Raw genomic sequence first — 19,658 nt, forward strand, 5'->3', positions numbered from 1 at the left:
TAGGCCCAGAATGAATTTTAATGAACATAATTGACCTCAGGGCAATTAATCACAATTATTAAATTAATATCACAGATTTTTTAAAAATAGAAATCCTACCATATGTGCTGTCTTCCCTGTTAGAGATGCTCATTCGTAATAAAAAAATCAAGATGTTAATGTTGTCAGGTCTGCCATCAGAAAGCATGGAGGAGTTCGACAGCTCTGACAGGGGCGTGAATAATGCACCTACATGACGATCAATCCTGTTTCGAATATTGTTTAGATAACTGTCATATCTGCCCTTTCACAGGAAGAATTTATGACCTGTCAGGGGGAGGATAGGGTCTTACAATTCATTTTCACAATTCATTTAATCTCCAATTTGAAAACTAATGTCCAGAGCCCCTTAAGGTCTTTATTCAACATGTGCTGCTTTTAGAAATTATTTTACATATGGGACATATAACCCACTTGACATGTGAAATGCTCTAGTTCATGCACATGGATTTTGTCAGTAATGTGCAAATATTAGCATGCAAAACCCACGCCAATTTCGCACCAGGGGCAACGACATTGAGGGAGGTGTGAAGTTGCAAAATGACACAATGTTAAAATTGTATGTTCTGTCGGGCCAGTCAACCTATGTGTTCGTTCACTTAATGATGTGTCAGCCACAGGCCTGCAGGCAAATGGAATTACTTTGTTGCTTGCTATCTATATTCAATTTACATTTGACGGGATGGAGACGTTCTGTAGGCCGGGTTCTTGTGAAACATTCCAGTGATCTGGAACAGTGGGGTGATCCCAAGACCTGAGGCTCATTAGAACTGATTCTGGCTTTATGTACCAAATGATTTATCATTCCCCACTTACTTGAATGGCGGGCTCATGCGGCCGACAATTTGATGCAATGTCTCCCCAAGAAAAGCAGGTTCATTCATTCATTCAGTTTTAATAACGGAAGGGCTTTGCTTATTGTGAGGCAATGTCTGTGTCTGAAATCACTCCCTATTGCATCATATTTATATTATTTTATTTGAGTGTCCAAGTCGTAAGCCTAACACATAAGCCATTAAAAATTCCCATAAAATGAACAAGTGTTTGAAGCATGCATACTACCTTCTGCAAAAAACCCCGTAGTACAATGCTTTGCCTTAAAATAACAGATACGTGGCACTAAAAAATGATGATTCATTTGTGTCCAAAATCTCAAAGTACTGCTCACTATTGAGTAAACGATTAAGTGTTTTATATGTAGAGAAAAGTGAATGATTTTGGACACAACAAATGTTTTACAGTGTACTCAATTCCTTGACAGTATGTGTATCGTGCCTGCTACACAGCACTTTTACTATTATATCGAATTGTGTTTTTCTTGGTGTTTACATTTCCTTATCTGATTTGCTGTCTTCAATCTTCCTTTTACTCTGTCATCATTTAGGCCTACTGTGGCTTCGCTCGCCCCGAGGAACAAAGCCAAAACCTTGCGGCAGTGGCAACAGGGAACTGGGGCTGTGGGGTTTTTGGAGGTGACACGCGTCTTAAAGGTAGGAACTGACCTAACACTGCCGTCAGTAGATCGTGGACTCTCTGCCTGGTTATAACAGAATACATTTCAGGTTGTAAGGCTCCAGCAGATCAGTGTGGGCATCCATTTGTCTTCCAGGAATGCATTCATTTACTTAAGGCCTATTCGTAGCCTTCTTTCTATTGATCAAATGACAAAGTTAATATGCTTCATTAATAGTGAAATTGATCGCCTGCTCGAGTCCATCAATCCGTTACAGCACTTTGTCTGCGCCTTGTATCACTGTCATCCAGCAGGGCGTTTAAGGCGAGTTTATGCTAACTGTTTGCAGTAGAGGCTCTGTTTCTCACTTTCTACCTGACTTAGATCCCCCGGGCTTTCCAACTATACATACATCCGTGCATATTTGTCAATTAGCTGAAGCAAGGCACAGCCCTCCATAGGCACAATCACCTACTGTCTGCTTAATGACATGCCTCCTGGGAAGAGCTTTGTAATTCAGATGCTGTTCTCCTGGGTTTACCTTCTGCGGCCTCGAAGAGCCACCTATTTTTTTAATTGTCAGATCATTTTTGAAGAGAGCAGTTGTAACAGAACACAGGGGAGAAACTGCTGAAATGCAGACATATTCAGTTAAGTCCTCTTCTGAAAATGTTTATTCAGTTTTGCTCATTAACTTGCCACTGTCCCAACCTTCATTAATCAGCGGACATATTTCCATACTCTTCAAATATTCACAGCTCTCTGGGGCCAGACCTGGTCTCTCTTTGTAACTAATCCTGAGTTCTCAGTGGGGGTGAGACCTATTCCCCTGATTATTTACCTTTAACTGTATAGTGCCGCTAACTTTTAATTGTAACATTAGCTACTGAATGACTCTTAAAACCTCTGGTCATTTAACCGTCGCTGTGTTTTCACAAGTAAGAAGATTAAAGTGTGTGAACAAATGTTTCAGTGCAGTAAAAGCCGATCCTTCTACCACATTGAAACAGATTTTGTGTCACTCTCACTGTTGAGGCTTAACGCAGGCTTCATTTCCTCCAGCTCTGCTCCAGATGCTGGCAGCTGCTGAGGCGGGCCGAGATGTAGCCTATTTCACCTTTGGTGACAGCCAGCTCATGACAGATGTCCACAACATGCACTCTTTCCTCACTCAGAGGAACATTAGTGTCGGTAAGGCAAACAGCTGTCCTACCTGCTTCTTGTTTATATGCAGCTGTGTTTATGCCCTTCAAGGGTGTGATGCATGAAACAATACTATCATTATTTCTTTTTTATTTTGGAATAGTGTTTCCTCTTAGGATTTTGTTGTAAAAGATGTGAACTCTGAAAACTGTCCACATTTTCCTCACTATGATATCAGTCCACTTTAGACGCTAGACAACACAACACAATCTCATTGTCTCTGACACAGGGGAGGTGTATGATCTCCTGGGGCAGTACTACAGCTCAGTGTGCAAGAGCTGCCTCAGTCGGCGCCCTGACGTCAGCCTCTACTCCTTCATCTACCAACAGGTCGGCTCCTCCCTGGCGCCCAGTGAGTCCGACAGGCGGTCAGCCAGACGACATGTCCCCACAGACTGCCTTTAAGGTCAGGTGGCTGATGAGTCACCGGGACTTATATTGGAGAAACGAAACACTTACTGAATTAAAATATGTTCAGTCTGCCTTTAGCTTTATTTTTTATCTTATTTTTTTTTTGTTAGACAAACTTTGATTTAACAGTACCAAATGTGGTCTCCATCACAGGCAGCTAAAAGTGAAATCTGGCATGCAAATCCTTTTCAAAAACAACTGGACTGCAGAAGGTGTTTAGTTATGACCCTATCTGTCGCTGCGGTCCGAGCTTTGTTCATTTTGCCGCAGCTGGTAATATGGCAAAGGATTGAGCTTCAATGCGATGCAATTGTGATTTTAATGGTGAGGCAAAGGTTGCCATCCATCTTCTGAGTTTGTCATGTTGCTTTTTTTTACACCCACACATATCCAGCCTAATTGAATTGGCTGTGAGAAATCAAGTTAAAGGAAAAGAATAACAAGAACAGGGTTTGGAAAGCTTGAATCGGTCTCCGGAAAAACAGTTTGAATTTAAAAGCAGCCTGGCTCTTTGTGAAGTAATCTCTTACATTCTGCATCTATTGCAAAATTTTATTTACAGTCTTGCTTCCATGAATACATTTTTTTTTGGGTTCTTTGTTGTATGTGATAAACATTCCAAAGAACCCCGTTGCACTTAAAATAGTACAAGTCAGTCTTTTACTAATAATTGTTGAGTAAGTACACTATAATGAAAATTGAGGAATTTTTCTGACAAGTTTTGTTTTTCAACCACCTTAATAAAAATTGATCAGTTACAAGTTATTGTAATATTCAAATGATTAATACTGTGTATATTTTATTCTGTAGCACCATTTGAATGGAGCCACAAATGTCACCAATACATCTCTGAACAATCAGAATGATGGCTCCTTGTCCCATGGAGGTTACAGGCTAAATGAGGTTCCGTACAGCCCTGCCATCTATTTCTGCCCAGCTATTGCTTCACCCTTTCACTCACAGCTTAATAAGGTCATACCTTTTATATAAACTGTACATGACACCTCATTAAGTAAAGAGTAGATCATAGAACATCCAGTCAGAGGCCAGAGTCAGGCAGTGGGGCTCCTGTGTGATTTCTCTGTCTGGTGGACAAAACACAGCTTCATTTGCATCAAGAGGAAACTGCTTGATGGGAGACTCAGAGGTTTGACCTTTCACAGTTTGCATTCAGGTTTGATGACATTTGACACATTTTTAAGCAACATATATATTTTTTTGGTATTTGTAGGCATATAAAATATTCTTGCTACGCAATTTGAAATATATTAAATTGGCTTCACAATATTAAACAGTTGAAGTTGATACTCTATGTATACTAATACCAAATAACAAGATGTAACACCCTATTTGATACTGATTTATTGTTTATAGCCTTTTACTATTTGGTTAGCTGAATATAGACACATTAGTAAGTATTTCAGCGATGCATGTTTGGACTTTTTCTCTCTGTGTTTATTTCTCTAGTGATGTGCCTAAATGAGCTGTTATCCGTCTGTCTGGGTCATCTGTTTACAGACTACCCAGTGAGCAGGAGTTTACTGACTAAATATTTTTAGTTGACTCTTAAATTAGTAATGTCCCTGGAGTGCGCGGTACTGAATGGACTCCTGGGAGCCTGTAAGTGAGTGAATGAGGTGTTGGCATCTCTAAGCTTGGTGCTCTCTGCCTTCATGGAATCAGGACCTGAAGTGTAGGGGGTCTCTCTTTGTAGCTTGCTGAGTTCAAAAAAAGCCTTTGGTGGCGTCTCTCTCAAGGGGATCCACCACCATAGACACAAAAGGGGTATCCTACTGGATTGATCCCTCTGCAGTGAGCCTCATGTGTGTCTTTGACCTTTTGGCTACCATCTGTAATGAAGTCATGAACACGAACAGTGTTGAGTCTTTTCAACATAAGCGCTCGACTGCTGTTTGTTAAGGGTAAAGTTATTTATATAATGATATGATAATGCAGTTGGCAGATAAGACTTAGAACTTTATAAGCTCAGTGCAGAAGGGTAAATGCAAAATTTGATCACAAAAATACTTCTTTATTTTCTCTTTGATTCATTTATTAGTATTGTGATTCTTCACAGAACATCAGCTTACCCTGCCCATTAATCATATTATAGTCCGACTTTTGGATTGCCATGAAATCCATGCAATGACTTCAGTGAACCCCTGACTTTTCCTCCAGCGCTATCAAAAGACTTGACTTATTCAGTGAAATAACTTAACTTCTACTGAATGGATTGGCACAAATTTTGCACAGACATTCATGGTTCCCAGAAGACGAATCCTACGGATTTTTAGTGATTGACATTTTTGTTTTTTGTTTTTTTGTTAAATGTCTCAACAACTACTGGATGGATTTTCATGCAACGGGGGAAACAGGGCATCCTTAGCTAACGCCCTAGTGAAGAGTGAAACTTTGTGATTTTACTCATTAAATCAAAGTTTACATTACTAATGGATGAAGGTACGTGCCTTTACCAGGCCCAGTGTGCTCATACGTTCGAACTCAGTGATCATACACATACAGCACTACAGTAATGCCAATTTTTTCTTTATCGTATGAATTATCAATCAACCCCAGAGAACAAATAAAAGGCAGCAAACAGGTCATCATTAGATTCTTTTTGAAGCTGGAACGACATTGCCATATCATTTTTCAACTTTTGCTTTGTTTCCATCCAAGAAGGTCAGCTCTGATAATGTAGGATGCTGTATTATAAATGGGGAGGCCTATTTAAATTCATTATCAGCTATTTACTTCATATTTCCTTGTCATTTTAGATCATTAGTGGAAACTGTTTGTGCTTGGAGGAGTTATGCCAGGTTCTCTTGGCCACAGATTAAAGGCATTATCAGCTGAATATTGATATGTCTGATGAAGCCCTAGGAGCTGTGGCTTACATTTGTTTGGACTGAGGACATAAGACAAAAATAGGATTCATTGTCATGAGCTCTCTCTTGCTAATTATTCATACTATGTCCTTTCCATGATAAAAAATTGTATTTTATTAAAGAGATGGCTACTGCACATTCAACTGGGACATCAGGGCACTTGTGGGATGCAGCTAATTTGCAATTGATTCTAATCTTGGAACATTAGGTCTGAATTATTGCCATTTGACAGTCTATTGGTATTAGCGGAGATGTTTAATATGTAAAAAGCCTCACTGCTAACATCTAAATAGACAAAAAAAAAAGATTAAAAGTTTGATTAGTACACATCCCTCAAGCGTTAAGTGCATTTTTTTCCCAGTTCATTCTGAAACCTTTGCAGTATGACCACGCATTTACAGAAGTCACCTGTTCAGAATTAAAAATGACATTTTAGACATCAAAGAGCTCGCTCTAAGGTGGTTATATTCCTTGCCCACTCTAATTAATCTATGCACTTGCAATTTTCATAGGGATTTATTAAGAAATGTTTTTCTGGCAAGACCCTAAGCACAGGTGCATCTTGTTACAGGAGCTAGCTTACTGGAGTGGGACACAGTCAACCGACCTTAACATTGATGTTGAAGCTATAATTTGTAGATACTTCACATAAAACCAAAATGTGACTTTAAAGCTGTGTTAAGGAAAAATGGTTGCAGGGTCCAGTCTGCTGTAATCATTGTTATCTTGGAACAAATTACAGCCACACCCATCAGTGTTTTCTCCCAGCCATCATCACGTTTAATAAACCACTATTGAACCATAGCAGGTAGGATGTTCGCCTGGTCATGTTCATGTTCTTGAAATTTAAACATTGCTCTTCTGTTAAATCAAATTTGTGTCATCACAATAAAAAAACATCTTGTATCCTCTGTGAATGTCCTCAACTCACACAGCTATATCTGTGGGCTTGTTTGAACTCGGCTTGACCTAAATGTTTCACCACTTCCTCTGTGTCCTGTGTGGCGCCTCAGCGGTGGCATAGTCGCTATCATTTGATGGTAATTGTGTCTCTCCTCCGGCTCTACACATGCTGAGATGGTTCCTCGTCCAAAGGCAGTTCCTTCACTGCTCCGAAAACCTGCTTGCATTGTATTTTATTCAGTCTAAATAGCCTGCAGTCAAAAGCTCTCTTAAATATGGCTCTAGAGGAGGTTGAGGTGGTGTATAAATCCATAAGAACAGCAATTATTTATTAGTGACAGCTTTCAATGGCCATTTTAGTTCAAATATTTCCACTGCAATTGATCCAAAAGAAAAATCAATTTTTATGTGATAGCTGTAACTTTTAACCAAACTGAGTGCTCGCTCCGTAAGGTCAAGGATTGAGTGAGTGAAGTTATTTTTGCTCCTAGTGTTAATAGATTGCCTATCTATCACTGGGGTGTCGTGTGATTGATACTGACTCAGCTTGAATGGAAGATGGAACAAGGCCGTTGCTGCTCGCACACAAGAGTAGGGAGTAGCCTGATGGCCACAGCACGTTGTGAAGAAGAAGCCTTTTAAAAGGGTATATGGGAGAAAAATGTGCTCGCTAACTACTAACTACATGTGGGGTGCCATTTCTCATTTGAACTTATTTGAAATACAGTGTCTGAGTTCTTACTCACTACGTTTTTCTTTATAAAACTTATAAACTCAGCATGTTTAGTGAAGAAAAAAAACAAAACTGCTGGACAGGCAATTGTGGAAGAATGATTACCTCCCAAGTTTGCTTGCAAATGCTGCTAATACAGGGACAGTCCACATATTGCTGACCACTTAAAATTGCATTTACTGTTCATTAGCTTTCAAGTATGCTTGCTGATTTCATTTTACCATGTATTAGGATTCTAGACATCAAATTTAACTTCCAAAGGTACCAGGTATGAACTATTAATTTTCGGTATATGGCTGAAGTGGTTTTCTTTCCCGGGTTTACCCGTTTTGAACTGAAGGCACCTATTCAGGCCTTTAATTGCACACTTGTTGCTCCTTCCACCCATGAGGCAGATAACACCATCTGTTCCATGTCCACACAAGGACCAATCATAATTTCCAAAAGAGAAAAATATGCTCTGTTCCCTGGCAAAGATTTCAAAGAGCTAGAGGAAGCTTATTAGGGAATATGAAATGTTTTATTTTTGCTTTAAAAATATTTTAAAATATAACATGATTTGTGGGGGGGGGGGTTAGAATGAGATGTATAAATAAATGCATGTATCTTGGTATTAGGGTACTTTGAGCATGTTACCACATCAGACAGATTTCTCTCTCTGGGTTTCAAAGGTGCCAGAGACAGATGCTTCTCACACATTTCAAAGGATACTCACTTTTGGCCTTGATCATTTTCAGGATATGATTAGACTCCAACACATGGCAACAGTCGCTATCTGGTAGAAAAAACAGGAAAATGAGTTTTGAATGTATTTTTATTTCGTCAATGTAGCGCTGAAATGATTGATTAAGTGAGTCCGAAAATTAATCAACAACCAATTTGATTTGGATTAATCACTTAAATCATTTATCACCCTAAAATCCCAAATAGCAGGTGGTTCCAGCGTCTCAGATGTGAGGATTTTTTGTTTTCCTCTGTTGCATTACAGTTTAAATTGAGCATCTTTTGGGTGTTGAACTGTTGGTTGGACAAACCATCAATTCAAAGATATCAACTTGGGCTCTGAGAATTGTTTTCAGGGTGCTGACATTAACTTGACACACGACCAATCAATTGTTATAGACATTAATCAATAATGTAATTAATCATCAACTGCAGCTGTTTGATTTTTTGATTAGTGCTTAGAGAATGGGAACCTCAACCCGGAACCCTTCCTAACGTATCAAAGTGCTTGATATGTTGTTTGCTGCATGTATGTGAGGTGTCTCTGACAGTGGACTGTGGGGAATAGCACGGCAGAGCGACTTGAGGCGAGGGCCTGTCACATGTCACAGGTTGACTCTGTGTGTGTCCGTCCATAGAGAGAGAGAGAGGGGGGGGCGGCTGTCTGCATGCGCTGTTGGTGCTTTTCAGAGTAGCGTTGGCAGAGTGGACCTCTAGGCTCTGCCATGCGCTGGGCCTGTTTATGGAGCTGTCACTGTTAAGGCGGCAGCACCGAGTGCAACGGTTTCCTTTCCTGGACGTTGGACAGGAGTGTAAAAGAAAGGGACAAGCAAATGAGTTCTGCTTAGACCTCCGTTTGTGCTTCCTTCACTGTTACTCATAGATGTATTAAGCACCAAAGTGTTAGTATTTGTGTGTTTTTCTGCGACAAAGCTGTAATTACGGTGTTTTGAAAGCGCAGTTATTCGAAGGCAAGGCTGCACAGGGGGTTGAGGATTTCCTGGTTAGAAAGTGAATCCCTGCAGGGCCTTTTTACTGAACGTTAATTGGATTTCATCTGTGAACGCCCTCCAGTCCTTACAGAGACATCCTTTTTAATCAAAACATAAATGAGACATGCTAAAGTGATTGCAAGTATCATAACTCTGGGGGATTTATGACTTCTAATTAAGATGAAAAGTACATGGATAGATTCTTTTATCTTTGCACTCTCCTTAACATCTTATTCATGATCAAATACTTAATTTGGGATTCAGACAATATATTAAAGCACTCCAAAGGATAAAAAGAGAAAGTGATTTGTAGCCAGGGTCTGTGTGAAAATATTTACATTTACAGGTAAAACTGATTGGTTTTTGCACTTTCGTGGGAAATCGTTTAGCTTGGATCATATCCTGCTATGTGTGCAAAATTTCACGCTGTCCAGTAGTCTCATATTGTGGCCCAAGCAACTTGATGGTCATATTGGAATCTCTCACATCTGAATCATTATTGGTGCTTTTTTTTTACACCTGTCAGTATTTTGTTTAAGTGTGGAAGTAAAAGTCTGACTTAATGCTTTCTTTCACACCGGCAAAAGCAACCGCGCTTCTGTGTCAGCTGCTATTTCTCTAAGTCCCCTCAGTGGTGGAAGATGCTATATAGTCTGTCTCTGTGTTGGGTAATTGTAAACTACAGAGACAAAGCCAATTTTTCGCCCCCATCCGAGCTGTCGTATGGGCCAGTTTCCCTGACAAGTGTGGTTTGCGGGCCATAAAGTGGCACTGCCACCATCACTCAGTCCTGTCCTCTGTTACATATGAACTAGTGGCTAAACTGACAGGCTTATTTACACCAGGACACATGTAGCCTAGATGATACCATCGCTCCAGTGCCAAACCCTGCTGGTTCACGAACATATCTCATTGACAAACTACTACGAGTGAAAGGCAACCGAGAGGGAGTTAAGAGAATACCAATATCAATTCACCAGTCATTTAGCTTGGATACACTTCCTTTACGGGTAACTGGATTAGACCTTTTTACCTCTTGCTGTTCAATTACCCAAGCACCTATAAAAAAACCCCCGAAGTTCTGTCTCTGGAGGGAGATATCGTCAACAGTGGTCCTGGCAATAGGAGCAAAATTTCGGAGGAGCCTTTCTACTGTGAAAGAGACTCAACAGAGGGACCCTCTCCGTCACCAGATATCGCTGTCCCCAGCCGCTCATTAGAAGTGGAACCGTTACTTTACGGCTCCAGCTCGCTTCTCTGTTCTGTTTCTTCATCTACCTTCACGGTCCCCTGGAAGTAAATAAACACAAATGAGCTGAGTGTGAAAGGTGGCAATACAGTATTACTTCACAACTGTGTGGCCCATTAAGTTCCTAATGCCTCTGATCTTATTTTCTCATAACATCTCTTTGTGGTAGGATTAAATTTATTTCAGAGGGAACTCCCCTGTGAACTATGCATCTTAATGTGTTCATTGATCATGGTGTGTGCATTCCCCATGGTGCTGTTTGTATTTCAACTGTTCTGTTTGCTTCACCAGTAGGGGTACGGCAGTGACAGAACTTAGTCATTTCTCTTAGTTTAGATTGTTGTGTATTATTTTTGATAGTGACATATTGGATATATTGAAAAGTGGCATTTGAAGGCTCTGTGGAAAATTGAGGAACGTATAATACCCTTTAATTCTCCTGTATACATTGTATGTTTGGTTGCAATACCAGCAGCACAACTCAACCTTTCATGGAATAAATAAATAGTCCTTTGACATAAAGTAATGCACAAACAATAGAAAATTTAAATGGCCGGTGTTGACTGCGTATATTTACAACAAGGTCAAATGTGCAAAACATCAGTAACATTTCATCTTTTATATCTGTTTTGTTGAAATAAATTTATAAAAATTAAACCGTCGTACTGATACATTTTAGTACGTAAAGTAGCTAATTATGTCATAAGACTTTTACCTCATCCTTAAACCCCACTTTGGCAAAATACCCATATAAATGTCATAAAAATGAGAATGAGCCATTATGGAAGCTTTAAAAACACTCTTTGTGTCCCTTTAGACCTGAGGCAAGAAGCACATAAGCATCAAAATAGGCTTAATCTTTTCTTTCACCAAACAAGTGAATGTACACGCCTCCGCTCACCCATCTGTTGAAGCTGACTTTGTTCCTCATAATGGGTCAGTGTAATTGGCGGAGTCAGGAAGCGGGCACCGCTCAATGGTGTGTGGTTTAGTTACTGGAGTCCTGAGAGTGATGGGAGCCACTGGCATCTGTGGGCTCGAGGAAGCTTCTGCTGCTCACTGCAGGCCTCTGTTCTTCTCTTCTCCACCTCACACAGCTCTGTTCCACAGGGACGATATTACTGGGTCAAATGGCCACATGAGAGCTGAGGACTTAATGAAGCACACCTTTTTAAAAAAATTTTAATTTAAAAAAAAAAAAAATGTTTTACTCCTCTTCTCCTCAGGGAACCCCTTTTCTGTAACACCAACAATCTGTCCATCTCACATCTGGCCCGGCAGCAGAACAGATCTGTTGGGGAACTTAAGGAGTGAGGGCATTGCCTTTTGCAAAGTGTGGGTCTCACATAACCAGGGCCACTAAGCCTACATGCATGCAAACTCATGCCTTTTTATTTGCCTTCATGACAGTAGAGCTATTAGCTGCCGGGTGGCAGTTTTCACTTGTCAAGCACTATGAGATATCCCTCAGAACTCATGGCCAGTTCACCAATTCCTCTGCATTGCCGAGATGGGGTTTGTGAGGAGAGTGCAGTGCTCCTAATGAGTTCCTTCCATCTAACTTTTCTCCTTCCTGTCGTATTGGATCCATTCATGTTTGGCACTTACGAAACGGGCTCTCATGCTGAACTGGGAGGCCATGCAGGCGGATGAACGGTTGTTACTTCGATGTGAGGAGGGCATTTAAGCAACTGTCTCTTTGCAGTGCTTTTGTGGATGATTGACTCTGGTCTTAAGAGGATGGCCTGGCAAAACCATTTACCTTCCAGAGTCTTAACTCGCATCCAGTCACGGACTCTCACTTTCCATTCCTTTTTTTTTTGGTTTTGTTTATTTCTATTCAGATCTTGCATGTGGGTACTTGAGAAAAGTCTTTTATACTCCTTTGAGCTGCAGTGTGCTTGATGATAATGATAATGATGATAAAGCTAATGATTAATGACTGTTGAGGGTTTTTTTTTTTTTTTTTCCTCCACACCAATCATGGCTTTTGCACTTTCTATAACTGTAACACCCTGACCCTTTCGCTTACCATCCCCACTATTCACTCACCAACCTCTTTCTTTCTGAGGCCACACCAATTAGCCGCGGTCGTTCGATGAGAGCCCAACCGCTACAGGACATGTCGCAGGACCAAGGCATAAATCATTCTCCAGAGCAGGAGCTGTGGCAGGCCTAGACGCACATCCACCACCCGAGATTTACTCTGCACATTGAAGCACAGCCCTGCAATCTGGATCCTCTCCACCAGGTCATCTTCAAATTGGTTATTGATCTTCCAATCACGAAATGAATCATACGTTGCCAACACTGTTTAGGTACTACGTTTACAGTAGCGTGGCTTGTGTCATGGCTGTTATGCAGCCTGGGGATTCATTATTGTTTAGAAACCATGAGAAGACAAGTACCTGCACTGAACAGGGAGTAAATATGAAATTTGAAGCAGTCTACCTTGAGATGAATAGGTTTCATGTTGTCATGCAGCAGAGCCTCATTATAACATATCAAAACAGCTGAAGAAACTGTTGACAGTTGCTGAAGTGAAGACCTTGAAGTTGGCTACTCTACTTCGGTGATATGCAGTAATGTGTGATTATGACTGCAGCCATTTTAATATTTTCTTTTGGGATTAATTGCTGTGCCTATAATATTATTATACTGCAGTCCTTTAGAAAAACAAGAAGTTCATGCCGTATTTTGACAATTTCTTTAATGTGATGGAAGCAAATTCTTAATACTGATTCATTCCCTGTTTATAAAACTACAATGGAAGGTACTCAGTCACTATATTAAGCTGAAATACACAGAATCAGTGTTTTTTTTTAAATCTACATCTTACTAAAATGGGACAGGTTCCATGGAGGTACTTCCTTTCTCTCATATACTATATTGTGGCATATTATTTAATGGGGCTTCACTTCTTGCCCAATTAGGCTCCAAGATGTTGTGTAAATGTAGCTTCTGCCCTGGAAGCAGTTCCCCCATAAATGCCAGAATGGTCATTATCAGAATTCCTTTGCATGTGAAAACAGACAGCCATAATATAGACTCAGCCTAAATTGAAAGATTGTAAGAATGGTAATGATACTGTTTCTGAATTTATTCTTAAATGTCAACATCTGAAACACAAGACAGTGGGACTTTTTTCCTGTTCCATTTTGGAAGGAAAATGTCAACCTCCGTTTAATTTTCAATGATGGCTGCATCATTGCTTGTTGCTTCTGAATTACCTAATATATTAATAGTGTGGGGAACACATTTGGATGACAGGTTCAGGGTAACTAATTGGCTGTTTAATGGAGGCAAATTCTAATCTTGTTGCTGTTATCTTTGATTCATGTGCACATGTTAAATTACAGAGGCTCATTACAACTACATGCTGATTAGTCATCACAGCACATGATTTGTGAGAGCTGACGTGCTCATGGGATTGAAGCATGTCCCCTGGTCAGCTGTGAGAGGAGAACGCTAAGTTTTAATTGAATGATGCCTTGTGCAGATCATCTTCAGTTTATCATTGTATGATGGTGGATCTCTTTGTAACCCGCCCTACCTAGGCATCCAACCTACTGAGGGGAAAGTTTCCATGTATGCGAGTTAACTTGCATAGACACTGCCCCTGCTTTGCTTTTGCCAATCTCAGTTGAGGTAGAAACCCAGCCTCAGTGGCCTTTCATCTCTCTTGGACTCTAGCAGGCCCCTGAGCAGGGAGGAGGGAACGTGGATGGACAGCTCTGCCCCCCTCCGCTCCCCTCTGCTTCCCTCTGCTCCCCTCACCAGTCGATACCAGCCAGCAGGTAAGGCTCTGTCTCCGTCTGCATCGTGGCAGACACTTATTAGTGGTAATGCTCTCCTATCATCCATCTCCAGGTGGGCTTCCGCCATTGATCGCAACGACAAGGCTTGTCCCCAGCTACTCCTCACGCAGTGAAAGCACTGGTCACCTCTAGCACTGGCTGTAGATGTCCCAGCTCAATGTTCTGTCGATAGACTCGTGGTTGGACAGCAAGAATTAGACCTGTGAGGTGACTTGCACAGCAGTGTGAGATGTTTTCCTCACAGTGGTCTTCAGTACCTAAATTCAGCCCGGACAAACAGAGTGAATTATTGAGGTTTATGAAGCTTGAGATGTTGATCTCCTGTAATCATATTCGTATGGCAGTGAGTTCTAATGACATCGCTCAGTGGGAGAATTTACATCTATATTCTCTCTCAGTTAGTTAGCATCGACTCTTAATAAAATGACATGGGCGAAATCTGTCTGTGATTCTAAGGCTGCATTAAAACTGACGGTAGCCCTGACGCCTCTCGTTCGCTTGATTGGAGCTCGTCTAATGTTGCAGCGGGAGTGCCAACACCTGGGGCTCTGGCAAAACAATGCAGGGTCGCGCAGCAAAAAGGTTGAACCTAACTCAGCCTTTCACGCAACGCAGTGTGACATAATCTGGAAAGGTGCCGTGTTGGCCAGTTACACATTCCTCACAATCTTTATGTCATGATCATCATGACACAAGAAATAGTAGTGGCATCCGTGATAACTTTCCAGTAACATCCTGTCGGTGAGCATTATAAACCATTGTGTAATGTTTTGGCATTTTAGTTCTGATAAGCCTTTAAATACATTCATCTGTACTCAGACTGGACTTCCTGGATTGTACTTTATGTCTCACTGGTACCTTAAATAACCTGCCCTTACCAGCCCAGCTTTTTTTTTAGGTCTGAATCCCTATTCAGATGGTGCATATTGATTACTTTATTAAACACACTGTGTGAGCTGTACTTCAGTGAGATCATTGCAATAAGCCCAATACCTGTGGTATACCTGCCAATGGTATGATTATTTATCAAGTATCCTAATGTTTCTGTATTGTCATGAGAACAGAGTCAGCTGGTACGCACAATGTGATACTATAGAGCCTTAAATCTGAAAATGCGTGCTACACAAAAATAGTAGGATTATCCTAAAAAAGAGGAGGAAACATTTCTCTTTCTTTCCTTTGCTTGCACATTAAAATTACAAATCCACGAAAAATGACCATATTGGAGGTCTGTAGTTCTTGGTCAGCAGTGGCTGAGAGCTGTTAATTGGGTTTCTAAATGTACCACAGACTTGTGCTTTGTACTGAAGGTAGTCATCATGATGGAGAAAGAGAGGTCGCTGAGGCAAAAAGGTCTTAAGCAGCAAGGCACCATTTGTACAGTAGATAATATTCACTCTGAGATGCTGAATGCCTTGAATATTGTTGAGCTGACTTGTTTGGCATTTCTCTTCAGTGTCACTCGAGTACAGTGCCTACAGACTGGCAAATGCTGGTTCCCTTTTTTTTTTTTTTTTTTTTTTTTTTTTAAATGCACCCGTCATGTGTTCCAAATATCAGTGCTTCACACTTCCCTGCCTCCCCAGGAAAGGGTGCTGCAAACAAGGCACTGTTGGTTGTTGAAACCAGGAGGGAAAAAACACATTACCCCTCCTGGTTGTGAAACAGTGGGAAAGCTCTTTGCTCTTGCAAGGATATTGGAGGAGTCACAGTAGTCTTCCCATTGAGTCTACATTTGCTTTGTAGACTCGGAGAGTGTTCTGTTTGGTACCTCAGGTTTGCTTCTCTGGTTTTTGCCAGTGATGATGTTATGTTGGGTTCAATGGAGGCTGACTTCCACCACACACCAAATGATGGATGGCCTTCAAGTCAGGAGTGAGTTTCTGCCCCAAAGAGGGAATTAAAGTATCTCAGGGTCTTCCTCACAACTAAGGGTAACATAGTGTGTGAGTTCACCAGTTTGTTTAGTGCTTCATCTCCAGCGATGCCAGTATTGTAAGCAGACTGTCATGGTAAAGGGACTAACCAGTCGGTCTGTGTTCCAACCCTCACCCGAGCTTTGCATAGTGACTTAAGGGCCCAGTAGCCTGGAACCCCCCGGACCGATTGGCATTTGTGAATGGGTCTGGAACCTTACCAATCAGTAAGTGCTGTTGTGCTGAGAAAATATACCGTCCAGTTCGTTTAATAGTGTCACGCATATCGGTTTCAACAGACCTCTGCACATCAGCAGCAGCCATCCGGGTTGTTAATGAAAATGCTTCAGCAGCACTCCTCTGTCAGTCATTGCATCATACCCGCCCCATTTTAAATACATGATTGTCTTTGGACCGACCTGTCTCAGGACAAATGGAAATCTGTCTAAACATGAAGGGGGCCAGACCCATCTGCGAGAGAGAATAAACATCAGCAAGCTGCCTGCTCTGGTTTCCAGGCTAAGGGCCCAGTATACTCCATTAGAAGTGCTTGTCAGCTGGTCAAATAGCTTCTGAAACCCGCCTTTCCCAACACCTGCCTAACATCAGATTAAGAGGGGCTGTGTCTAACCATTTATGTAATTTTCAAAAACTGATGATCCGACAATCTCAACCACTTCGCGCTGTGATTGGCAAGCTGTGCGGAGTTAAGAAAGAAGCCAGGGTTTGAACTTCTCTCTCTCTAGCTCTCTTTTTTTCATTCTCAACTATTTCTGTTAATTTTCTCTTGAACACTTGAGTTTAATACTATGAGCGTCTTCCTCACCTTTAGAGACAGGGGGAGTAGTACAGATATCAAGAAGGAGCTCGGAGGTATGAATTTGCTGAAGTATTGCTGTGTATTGTCAAATCATGTGCTTTAATGCAAATCAAGTTTATGCAAATTAGTTGGCATAAACTAATTGAACTCCTAGTTCAGCAGTGATATTGTGATTTAAAAACAAAACAAAAAAAAGGACAGCCACTGAATATAGAGATGATGATATGCAATGTCCTGGAACTGGACAGTTTTGTGTTTGTGGCAAAAAACACACTGAACTGTTTGTTTAATCCATATGAGTCTGCATGATTTATTTTCAGCCCAGTTTGTATTTCAAATTTAATTGGACCAGTTCATGGAAGATTGACTAAATGTTTAGTGTTTTTTGGGCGGGGCACTTGGTTGACCTGATTTAGTGGTTTAACCAATGGAGAATAAGATTTGGGTCTCTCCCCGAAGATGCCAATGAAACAAGGCCATCTGTTGGGAGTGTGTTAGTGAAGGGGCCATGCTGGAAACAGACAACCCTATGCAAAAAGTTGTTTCTACAGTTACAGTTGTATTTGAGACTGATCATCCTCGGTAAGGTTTACTTTACAGCAATGTTAGATAGCACCGTGTTTGGACACAGAAATTAATTCGAGTAAATTTGATCTTGTGTGCATGATATCTCAGTTCACAATCTGACATTGCCACAATGACACAATTTTTTTTTCACTGTTTCAGTGTCAGTTTTGGGTAAATGCCAGGCATTTAGGCCACCAATTAAGTGATTGAAATTATAACTTCTTGGGGATCGTGTAAAAACTTGATTGTACTGTTGATATTTACAATTTAATTGAAATATTCAAGTCAATTGAGCAACACCTGTATTTGAATTGTTTTTCAGCATCTTAATGTTGCTAAAAAAGTAATTGTTGCTGTAATGTATACTAAGCGTGGAAATTTAGGTGTTAATGGCAAAATTATAGGACTCAAAATACAATCAGTACGTTACTAGCATTAGCATTGGTAGGGCGTCAAGTATGCTCTGTTTTAATTGAAGCTCTATGTGCCCACCAACCCACCAAATCACTATAAATTGAATAAACACCAAGACAACAACACAACACCTGATTTTTACTGCAACGGCCCAGTTTTTCTACAGTGATTATACTGTACTACGCCACCAAACTAATTTAAGACTCATATATTAAGGTAAATGAGCTAGATTGGGCTTCAGTTTTAAGAAAACACTGACAATAGTAGATATAATTGCATTTTATTTCTGGACTTGAGCATCAGCCTTAGCTACATGGCGTTTTTTTTTCCATCTCAAATTGGCAATGTCTTCTATCAAAATGTTATTGTAGCCTAAAAATAAATAAATCACAGTTTCAATGAAGATTCATTGAATAATAAATTACTTACAAAAAAAAAAACTATATTATCCCTTTCGATGATGTGTTACACATTATTTGCTATTCACAAAAATGTGGATGCGGATCATGGATGAGTGTAACATTAATTTATCAGCCCACATTAATACTATGCTGTGGTAGTAATAGATATAACAGCCTGATTTACACACAGGGATTATTAGCTACTTTTTATGAACGAGACGAAAGGGAAAATCCACTGATTGACACGTGACAAATATTCCATTCTTTAACATGTATTGGTCAGAATAGACAGCAAACACCAAGTAAATCAAATTAACATCAGAGGTATAACATTAAACATTTATAGAATCTGTCATGGATTAAGAAAAACTGTTTGCATCACTTTATTTTAAGGCATTTTTGTTACTTATATGTACCCTTTAATAATATTTATATCATTATTTAAGTTCTTCATGTGGACATATAAAAATACAGTTAGTATGTAAGAATAAACATGCATGTGTGTCTTTTCTTGACGTGGATTTTGAAACATCTACATGGTTCACATTCACCTCGGCTGCTGATTCACAGATACATAATAAACATACAGTAAGTGTCACCCGGACACAGGACAACAAACTCACGTTTTCACTGTTTAGGACAACTGATTCGATTTGCTGTAACATGAACCACCACAGATTGAAACAAGACCCATAATACACTGTACATTTGCAGAGGAATCCAAGTCACAGTACGCTTTGAATGGACATTTTTTGACCAAAACGGCATGCATGATATAGCCATAACTCATTCTAATGTTACTCTAGTATTTCCGAATATCAAAAATAGCAACCATAGTTAATTTCATATAACACTGGCCCCATGCATCTAATAAATTGATTTGGTAAATTGCACATATACCCTCACAGCACTTGATATTGTGTTATTGCACAAAGTACCTACAGTACAACAATACGTCACTACCCTCATTCTACCTATAAGTGCAAATAAAAAAGCACTTATATACGCATGAACACAGTGGTTTGGCTCGCTTAGTCACCACTTGACTGTATCTTCCTTATAAAGTAGCACTGGTCATTACACTTTACACTTGTTAACTATTGCAATAATATAGACAACATACATACA

General features: G+C 40.3%; 1 protein-coding gene across 5 annotated transcripts in view; it reads left to right on the forward strand.

Annotated features, from left to right (window-relative positions):
- LOC120794186 (poly(ADP-ribose) glycohydrolase) overlaps nt 1–3,871 on the forward strand; it is a 22,858-nt gene extending 18,987 nt beyond the window's left edge. For all 5 annotated transcript variants that reach the window (XM_040134970.1, XM_040134971.1, XM_040134973.1 and 2 more), the window contains 3 exons: nt 1,424–1,529; nt 2,555–2,683; nt 2,925–3,871. In XM_040134970.1, the coding sequence (XP_039990904.1) occupies nt 1,424–1,529; nt 2,555–2,683; nt 2,925–3,100 (411 nt within the window). In that variant the 3' untranslated portion in view covers nt 3,101–3,871. The remainder of the gene's footprint in view (nt 1–1,423; nt 1,530–2,554; nt 2,684–2,924) is intronic.
- Nucleotides 3,872–19,658: the final 15,787 nt, after the last annotated feature.

The sequence above is a fragment of the Xiphias gladius genome, chromosome 9 (assembly GCF_016859285.1).
Source record: "Xiphias gladius isolate SHS-SW01 ecotype Sanya breed wild chromosome 9, ASM1685928v1, whole genome shotgun sequence".
Classification (NCBI taxonomy): Eukaryota; Metazoa; Chordata; class Actinopteri; order Istiophoriformes; family Xiphiidae; genus Xiphias; species Xiphias gladius.